General features: G+C 42.8%; 1 protein-coding gene across 1 annotated transcript in view; it reads left to right on the top strand.

Moving 5' to 3' along the window:
• The window catches only part of LSG1 (large 60S subunit nuclear export GTPase 1), a 32638-nt gene that overhangs the window by 18912 nt on the left and 3517 nt on the right, over positions 1-10209 (top strand). The window contains exons 8-13 of the mRNA XM_017514623.2: positions 364-777; positions 2276-2377; positions 2463-2606; positions 4994-5117; positions 7939-8018; positions 9599-9772. Of these exons, the coding sequence (XP_017370112.1) occupies positions 364-777; positions 2276-2377; positions 2463-2606; positions 4994-5117; positions 7939-8018; positions 9599-9772 (1038 nt within the window). The remainder of the gene's footprint in view (positions 1-363; positions 778-2275; positions 2378-2462; positions 2607-4993; positions 5118-7938; positions 8019-9598; positions 9773-10209) is intronic.

The following is a 10209-nucleotide window of genomic DNA, read 5'->3' as shown; positions in this document are numbered from 1 at the left end:
TTTGAGACAGAGCCTTGTTCTGTTGCCCAGGCTAGAGTGCAGTGGCACCATCTCGGCTCACTGCAACCTCCACCTCCTAGGTTCAAGCAATTCTCCTAAGTAGCTGGGATTACAGGTATGTACCACCACGCCCAGCTAATTTTTGTATTTTTAGTAGAGACAGCGTTTCACCATGTTGGTCAGGCTGGTCTCAAACTCCTGACCTCAAATGATCTGCCTGCCTCGGCCTCCCAAAATGCTGGGGTTACAGCGTGAGCATGGCGCCCGCCTGTCCCCTGTTCATCTTGCATAACCAATTCATTAAGTATCTCGTCTAGAGTGGAAACTGCAGTTATGTACTTCTGAGTGTTTCTATTTTATCAGGAAGAGGTAAACAGAGATGATAGACAAAGCAACACAACTGAGTTTGAAAACTCCAGCTTCGACGAGGCTGAAATTTCACACAGTGAGACTGAACATCTCCCAGCCAGAGACTCTCCTTTACTGAGTGAAAATCCCACTACTGATGAAGATGACAGTGAGTATGAGGACTGTCAGGAGGAAGAGGAAGATGACTGGCAGACGTGTTCAGAAGAAGACAGTCCTGATGAAGAGGACCGTGGCCAGGACTGGAAGGAAAGCTGTATGACAGATTCTGAGGCTCCGGGCAGGAACACCCCGCAGAAGAGGCAGATACACAACTTCAGCCATCTGGTATCAAAGCAGGAGTTACTAGAGCTTTTTAAGGAGCTACACACCGGGAAGAAAGTGAAAGATGGGCAACTTACAGTCGGACTGGTAAGATGACATTATGTCAGAACATTGTTACCACGTAACGTCTTTATTCCCCATTCCTCAGTAGCTACATGAGGACCCCAGAGACAAACCAGGCTTCTGGCATCATAGGGAACATTGCCCTCTTGTTGCCCACTGGCATCATGAGATTAGGCAGTGGGACAGACAGACCCCAGCTCGAAGGAATCAGCTTCCTCAAGGGTTGTATTGGTAACATGCCTGTTCACATTAAATGCATCCTCCAGTCTCCCTGCAGTAAAGCTTTTCCTGTCTTTTGAAGGACCAAGAGAGCAGAATGAAAGAGATGTTATTGTTGTCTTCAGACTTCAGCCCAGTGTTCTTTTGACACCCTGTGATCCTTGCCAGCTTATGCTATAAATGTTCTAGATGCTTATTAGGGAGAACCCCAACATCTTGGGGCTAGACAAAATATGACAAATGCATGAGTTGCATAAACACTGCAGAGCATGGCAGATAGGGGAAAGTAGATCACATCCCCAGCTTTATATACCCTAGTTCCAGAAGTGGCTGTGGAAGTGCCCAAACCCCAAGGGGCTACAGCATGGTTCTAGGTGGCCCCATCCTTAGCTAAGGAGATGTAAGATGTTAGAGAAGGTATTTATTATAAAGACCTGTCCAGAATATAACAGTGAGGGAAAGGAGATCGTGGCAGGTTTAAAGTGTCCTAGCTTTTCAGTTGCATGCTAAGTACAGCTAATCCTAATTATTTTTGAGCCCCCTTCTCTCCTGCCCCAACTCCCTGCCCCAAAATGCCCACTTAAAATGACTAAAGTAGATTAGCATCTTATTTTACTGCACTAGTTAAAAGAGTTGTCTGTGGAGTCAGACAAACCTAGGTGTAATTCCCAATTCAGCAGTAGAACTAACTTGTTATAAACTCTGGGAAAGTTGCATAATGTCTTTGAGCTTTAGAGCTTCCTTCTCTATATTGTTGCTAAAAATTTGTATCAGAAAGTTCAGCTTCTCTACAAGTACCTTTCTTTCTCACATTTATGGAAAAACTGAGCAGCCTTCCTCATTTTCTGAATTTCTCACTCTAGAAATTCTGTAGACATTTATTGATCACCCGCCACATGCCAGGCAAGAATGCTGACTCTAACGAAAAAGCGATTGAAAATTTAAAGAATGTGTGTGGTTATTAAAATGTCCATCTGATCATCCTCACCAGTGTGGGAGATGCGGCGGAAACAGCTGCCTGTGGATGAGGCAGTGAGGGAAGGCGGGGAACAAGGGGATGAAACAGCAAAACCTACACAATTAAAATGTGCATAGCCTGACCATTTGTCACTGGAGTCACATCTGAATAAATACCCTCATCACAGGCGAAAAAAGATGTCTCAACAAACACAGAGAGCATCGATTTCAAATAATTTTCCGAAGTAACCAGATGCTTATGCTAGTCTTGCCACTATCTGTAATGCCTCTGAGTCTTTGATAGATGTACTGTTTTCCTGTTTGGTAACTGCTGAGTCTCTTCTAGGTGGGCTACCCTAATGTTGGTAAGAGTTCAACAATCAACACCATCATGGGCAACAAGAAAGTATCTGTGTCTGCCACACCTGGTCACACGAAGCACTTTCAGGTATGTCTGTAGTTCTTTGCCACTTGTATGCAGCTCTTTCTTCGTCTGCTGTATGCCCAGCTCAGGCCTCTTACTTGTCCTTCAGACACTCTACGTGGAGCCTGGCCTCTGCCTATGTGACTGCCCAGGCTTGGTGATGCCATCTTTTGTGTCTACGAAGGCAGAAATGACTTGCAGCGGAATCCTCCCAATTGATCAGATGAGAGATCACGTTCCACCTGTATCATTAATATCCTTTCTGCTTCAGAAACACTGTAGTTATTATGTGCGTATTAGGGCTTCAGGTTTGTTTTGGGCATTTGAGGGATTCAGATTTGATGAAGAATTTAAAATACTAGTGATCTGCATGAGTTCATACTGTGAGATAGCATGAGAACTTCAGAATTAGAACTTCATTTCCTGATTTCAGCAGTGTAGGAATGGAAGAATCCAGGTTTCAGATACTCAGCTCCAAGTTGCAAACCTATTTAACAATGCCGTTTAGCCATTTGAATGACCTTCAGATTTAGCCAGTTGAACTTGCTTAACCTTCCCAAGTACTTTGCTTTTCTCTGAGTGGGGAAAATCATCTATATCACGGTTGGTTATATTTAATCAGTATAACTAATATATATTGAATACTTTCTATGTGCTTTTCTAAACCCTAACCAAGTATCTTTTAATCCTCAAAAAACAACCCTTAAGGCAGACACTGGTGTTACTCCCATTTCTTCAAACTTGAGGAAACTGAGGCACAGAGAAGTTAAATAATTTATCTAAGCCCTTATAGCTAGTAAGTAGTAAATTAGGAACTCTGCTGCCTCTCAGTAGCATAATGAATTAACTTACATAAAGCATCTAGGACGGTCCCCAGCAACAAAAAGGACTCAAAGATGGATTTGTGAAGAGCTATGCAGGGGCCAGGCATAGTGCTTCATGCCTATAACCACCAACACTTTGGCAGGCCGAGGCGCATAGGTCACTTGAGCCAGGAGTTTGAGATCAGCCTGGCCAACATAGCGAAACCCTGTCTCTACTAAAAATACAAAAATTAGCAGGGCGTGGTGGTGCACGCCTATAGTCCCAGCTACTCGGGAGGCTGAGGCACAAGAATTTCTTGAACCTGGGAGGCAGAGTTTGCAGTAAACTGAGATAGTGCCACTGTACTCCAGCCTGGGTGAGACAGCGAGACTCTTGTCTTTAAGAAAAAAAAAAAATGAAAGAAAAAAACTTGCAAGGTCTGAGATTTTATTCTATTTACAAGCTAACAAGTTTGTCATTGTTTTGTGGATACCAGCAGAAAACAGGAGACTTCATGAAACTGGCACAGTTATCTGTTGGCTTCTAAATAGGGTAAAATTGCAGACCCTTCATAACTAAGGCCACAGCTTATTTATAGATATATCTATTTGAAAAAGTGTATACCTTTTTTTTTTTTTTTTTTTTTTTTTTTTTTGAGATGGATTTCACTCTGTCACCCAGGCTGGAGTACCGTGGTTCAATCTTGGCTCACTCCAACCTCTGCCTCCTGTGTTTAATCAATTCTCCTTTAGCCTCCCGAGTAGCTGGGATTACAGGTGCACGTCACCACGCCCAGTTAATTTTTGTTTTTTTTTTTAAGTAGAGACGAGGTTTTGCCATGTTGACCAGGCTGGTCTCAAATACCTGATCTCAGATGATCCGCCTGCCTCGGCCTCCCAACGTGCTGGGATTACAGGCATGAGCCACTGTGCTGGGCCTTTTAAGTTTCTCTGCAAATTAACAGTTAGACATGAATCATTTATTGCAGGCAGCCTCAGGTTAGGTACTGTGGAAGACAGGGCATAAATGGAGATGGCTCCTGACTTTTATGAAGCATCAGTCTGTTGGGGCACATGAGGCAAGTATGTGAATAACTAGTACAACACAGAATATTGTTAGTGGCTTAAGGAAACTTCAGACAAACTGTAGATTAGACAAAGGAGGAAAAGTAACCCCGCATAATTGTAGACATTAGAGACAGAGACTCCACTTGCTTTATCTCTAAATTAGAATCATCTCACAAATGCGCGATCTTTTCAGGGTAAAAATGTGTCATCTTTAAAGTCTGCTTCAGAGATATTGTAAATTATTACTTTAAAAGAATTCCTATGGAAGAGTTGTTGGAACCTAAGGCCTTGTTTAAAAGGAAAAAAACGGCCGGGCGCGGTGGCTCAAGCCTGTAATCCCAGCACTTTGGGAGGCTGAGGCGGGTGGATCACGAGGTCAAGAGATCGAAACCATCCTGGTCAACATGGAGAAACCCCGTCTCTACTAAAAATACAAAAATTAGCTGGGCGTGGTGGCGCGTGCCTGTAATCCCAGCTACTCAGGAGGCTGAGGCAGGAGAATTGCCTGAACCCAGGAGGCGGAGGTTGCGGTGAGCCGAGATCACGCCACTGCACTCCAGCCTGGGTAACAAGAGCGAAACTCCATCTCAAAAAAAAAAAAAAAAAAAAACTGAGTCTTTTAAAATTAATCAGTAACTATACTTTTGCTTTGGAGAGGAGAAAGTGTTTGTCATACAAGTAACGAAGTACCATGTTCCTAGAGGTGCATTTCTTATGCCATGGGGAGGAGGGAGGCAGTTCAAGAGAATGGATTCCCTGACAAGCTTACGTTTGCCAGAATATTCCAAGACATGTTTTAGAAGTTACCTATGGGATTAATATCATAAAGCCTGGAGAGGATGAAGACCCCCACCGGCCTCCAACGTCAGAAGAGCTGTTAACAGCTTATGGATGTAAGTTGCGATTCATTAGAAAACATGAATAAAAATAACAGCATACCTAATTAATAGAAATGAGAATAGTAATAGTACTAGAAACACTATTGTGCAAAGATAGAAATGTACACTATTTCTTTAGCATTTTCAAGCCGTCTTCCAGGGTGGGTGTTTTTGTCTCTGCGGGCCTTGCCTGCAAAGTAACCTGAAGTGCAAACAGCTTCTAGGACATTTGCTGCTTTGATGGTACCCACGTGCAGGCACAGGGTTCTCATCAAGAAGAAAAGGGCTGTGTGGAAGGAAGTGAGTACACGTACCAGAGCGAGACAGGAGAGGTATGAGGGAGCACCAGCAGAAAAACCCTCAGAGACGGGACGGAGTGGAGCTTGGTGAGGAGAGGGGCACAAAGGGCTCCTTCCATCAGCCCCGGAAACCTTACTTGACATTAAAATGAGCTCACAGCCATCCACCTTCACATTTATCCCCATTCCACATGAGAACCTGTGATTTCTTACTTTAAATGTAAACTTTAAAGGTGGCCTGGAGAACCTGTGTCTACCTGAAAAAAAATAACAGTGTTAGGAACATTTCCATGCATGTGTGGCTTGCCTTTAAAGGGATTGCTACTTGCTGGGAAGGAGTTCAGGTTATTTGAGTATTTACTGGCAGAGAAAGATGAAAGGTGGTTTGATATGAATCACACTTAATCAAACTTTGAACATAGAGACTCTAAAGAGAAGAAATACTGAACACTTGTGGTAAGACTATTGTCATTACAGATTCATAGAGCAAGAAAAGACCCTGAAGACCACCTCACCTCCTAGCCCCTACCTTTTTTTTTTTTTTTTTTTGAAATGGAGTCTCACTGTCACCCAGGCTAGAGTGCAGTGGTGTGATCTCAACTCATTGCAACCTCCACCTCCCTGGTTCAAGCAATTCCCTTCCCTCAGCCTCCAGGGTATGTGAGATTACAGGCACCCGCCACCACTCCCAGCTAATTTTTTTGCACTTTTAGTAGAGATGGGGTTTCATCATGTTGGTCAGGCTGGTCTTGAACTCCTGACCTCATGATCCACCCCCTTCAGGCCCCCAAAGTGTTGGGATTACAGGTGTGAGCCACCGCGCCCAACCCTAGCCCCCACTTTTAAGAGTAATCTGAACTCAGAGCCTGAGCTGACCCAAGGTGAGGTGGCTGGTCAGTGGCATACCCTGGGTGAGATCTCTCTCCAGGATGTTAGCCTGGAAAATGCAGAAAGGTGGACTTCCACCAAACTTTCAATTTGATTGTACTTCCAGATAAAACTGAAAAGAATGAGTCTTTTTAAATTTTTCATCTAATGCTGCCTTATAAAAGCCGAGTAAGGAAAAAGCCAGTTTGTAAAAGCAAATGACCACACTCACAGTTTCTAAGTTCACTATCTGCAAGTGCATATAGTATAAAATCTCTGGCTGAAAATTTTCAAAGATATTGCCAAATTAGTGTCATTCATTCTACTTTGTATTTCTTTAAATAGTTGTGAAGTTGAACATCTTTCCAAATGTCTTATGGCCATTAATATTTCTTCTAGGAATCACATTTTCCTATACATGGTTCCTGTCTTAATGATTTCTAGAAGTACTTTGTTAAATGTGCTACATGTTTTTCCCAATGTTAGTTTATGGTGTCTTTGGCCCCACAGAAGTTGACGATTTTAATAGACTATATATTTCCTTTTTGATTTGACTGGGTTTGGTGTTAACTTGGGAAGGTCTTACCCATCCCAAAAAGATAAAACTATCTTCCTGTAATATTTACTTTTTTTTTTTTAACATTTAGATGTTTAATCTGCCTAAATTTATTTTTGTATATTGTTTGAATTAGGATTCTAACTGCTTTCTTCTGACCTGGAAAAGCCAGTCGACAGCTAGTATGTGAGGGAGCTGAGTTTTGAACCCAGCCTGTCTCCTGTGGCCATGTTCTTAACCACTGTGTTTTGCTACTCCTCTAATTGAGTTAGTATTAAAGGGATCTTACTGGGGAAAAAAAATGTAGGTATATCATTAAATAAGAAAACTTAATCTATTGCTTTTTGTTTTGCAAATGGTATTGACAATGTAGCATTCTCCTACAAGTAGCCTCCATGAATAAATGTTTAAAATAAAGAGGCCAGGTGCGGTGGCTCATGCCTGTAATCCCAGCACTTTGGGAGGCTGAGGTGGGCAGATCACCTGAGTCAGGAGTTCAAGACCAGCCTGACCAACATAATGAAACCCCATCTCTACTAAAAATTAAAAAATTAGCCAGGCGTGGTGGTGGTGCCTGTAATCCCAGCTACTCAGGAGACTAAGGCACCAGAATCACCTGAACTCAGGAGGCAGAGGTTGCAGTGAGCTGAGATTGCACCACTACGCTCAAGCGTGGGCGACAGAGCGAAACTCCATCTCAACAAAAAATAAAAAGATAGAAGAAATAACTGGAGTAGAAAGGAAACTGAATTTGCCTTTCATAGCATGGTGCTAGGTGATTGTTAGGATATCAGAAGTATCTAGTTTATTCTCCTGGATTACCTAGTGTTTTTAATGCTAAACAAAATATATTCTACAATGATTATTTATTATTTTTTTAATAAAGAGATGGGGTTTCACCATATTGGTCAGGTCAGGCTGGTCTTGAAATCCTGACCTCAGCCTTGGCCTCCCAAAGTGCTGGGATTACAGGTGTGAGCCACCATGCCCGGCAATACCTAATTTTTTAAAAGACAGGAGTAAGAATGCATAGTTATTAATAGAAGCTACATCACCTCAGTTGTCTTTGTTGTGATACTCTGTCATCTGAGATTTTGCAAAATTCTTTTCACAGATATGCGAGGATTCATGACAGCGCATGGACAGCCAGACCAGCCTCGATCTGCGCGCTATATCCTGAAGGACTATGTCAGTGTAAGCGAACCCTGCCTCTTATGCTCTCGAATACCTAAGTCTTTTTCCACATTCTGTGTTTAGATAATGGCAACCTGTTCGATTATAAAGGAAATATTTTTTCATTGAAACTGGAGCTGTGTTCTTGATCTAGGGCAGTTAACGTTATATGTATTAAAAGATGGAGGTCTCTGAACGCCTATTATGAGTGAAAATCACCAATTTATGCATCCGGCTTTTCCGTCTCCTACAGCCCTTTGCTTGTTATGACTGCAATCATTGTCACAGTCTTTGTAGTACAGCTGTTTATGTGCCTAGCTCTGTATTTCTCTAGTAATGATAATATTAACAGCTAACAATTCTTCAAAGCTAACCCTGCTAGAAATAGTTCTGTTTTACGTGTGTCTTCTCAGTAAAAATACATAACAAGTCTGTGAGACTATTATTTCTCCTATTCAAATGAGAACATGCTATTTGGGGTTTTCCCCATGGTAAAATGGAGATGAACTGGGTCTATCTCATGAGATTATTGTGTGTGGGGGTGGGCAGTAAGCTCAATGTCTGGCACATAATGAGCCCCCAATAATTGTTATGTATTGAGTTTAATTCTTTCCTCAAGTAAGCATTATAGGACCCTGTTAATAACCAGTTGTGGGGGTTAGGCTTCGTTTTCTTTTTGAGACAGAGTCTCGCTCTGTCACCTAGACTGGAGTGCAGTGCTGTGATCTCAGCTCACAGCAACCTCCACCTCCTGGGTTCAAGCGATTCTCCTGCCTCAGCCTCCTGAGTAGCTGGGATTACAGATGCGTAGCACCACACCTGGCCAATTTTTGTATTTTTAGTAGAGACGGAGTTTCATCATGTTGGCCAGGCTGCTCTGAACTCCTGACCTTGTGATCCACCTGCCTTGGCCTCCCAAAGTGCTAGGATTACAGGCGTGAACCACCGCGCCCAGCTGAGGATTTGGTGGTTCTCAAATCCTCAGCCTTCTCAAGACCACATCAGTGGAGCTCTTGGAGCATAGTGGCAACCATATGGGCTTGCCTTCAGTTCAGGAAGAAAGTAGTTAATACTCTTGCTATGGATAAATCATGTATTCATTTACCACTTACTATGGAGGCTGTAAAGATGAGGTAAAAATAGTCACAGCCTTCAGAGCATTTATGATGGAAAGAGGCAGACTTGCGCCTCGTGAGCACCTGCAACCCCGCATACAGGAGTCTCGGAGCGCCCCTGACGCTAATAGTCCACCCAACGTTACCATTACTCATAACTGTTCAGGTGTGTCTTGAGTTTTGTTTTGGAAAATATTCACTGCAAGTATAATCATGTCAGTATACTGAAGAATACTTGAGTGGGAATGAACCAAGGGAAAAGAAGAGATTTCATCCTAGTCTGGGTGGCATGGGAAGAGCTAGGTCTCTCGAGCACTTTGACCATTATAGAGAAAGGACTCTTCAGCTGCAGTAAACCAAAGCTCAACTCAGCTAACTTAACCAGAAGGCAGAAAGCTCCATCAGGTGTGACTGGGTGGCGACGTCTCCTCTGAGGCCACGGCTGGCACTGAGGATGCACTGTTCTCATTCACGTTGTCTTTGCAGGGTAAGCTGCTGTACTGCCATCCTCCTCCTGGAAGAGATCCCATAACTTTTCAGCATCAACACCAGCGACTCCTAGAGAGCAAAATGAATGGTGATGAAATCAAAATGCAGCCAGGCAGAAATAAAAAAGCAAAGCAGATTGAAAATATTGTTGATAAAACTTTTTTCCATCAAGTAAGTTTTGAAGCTTTTCTTAAACCTCTGAGCCAACACTCTTGATAGCAGCTTTATTGAGTATCACATGCCATAAACACATTTCAGTAACCTTAAAAAGGATTTAATAACCCCCAAAAGAAAACTTACTTATTAACAGTTACTCCTTGTTCCCCTTTTCCGCCAGCCTCTGCAACCAATAATCAATCTTTATGTGTAGATTTGCCTGTTCTGGACATTCCATGTGAATGGAATCACACTATGTGCTCTTTGTGACTGGCTTCTTTCACTTAGCATAATATCTTTTGTTGTTTTGACACAGAGTCTTGCTCTGTCACCCAGGCTGGAGTGCATTGGACCAATCTCGGCTCACCGCAACCTCCACTTCCCAGTTTCAAGCGATTCTCTTGCCTCAGCCTCCTGAGTAGCTGGGATTACAGGCGCACACCACCACATCC

This window comes from Cebus imitator, unplaced genomic scaffold, assembly GCF_001604975.1.
Source record: "Cebus imitator isolate Cc_AM_T3 unplaced genomic scaffold, Cebus_imitator-1.0 Scaffold529, whole genome shotgun sequence".
In the NCBI taxonomy this organism is placed as follows: domain Eukaryota; kingdom Metazoa; phylum Chordata; class Mammalia; order Primates; family Cebidae; genus Cebus; species Cebus imitator.
This window is presented reverse-complemented; position numbering and strand designations above follow the sequence as displayed.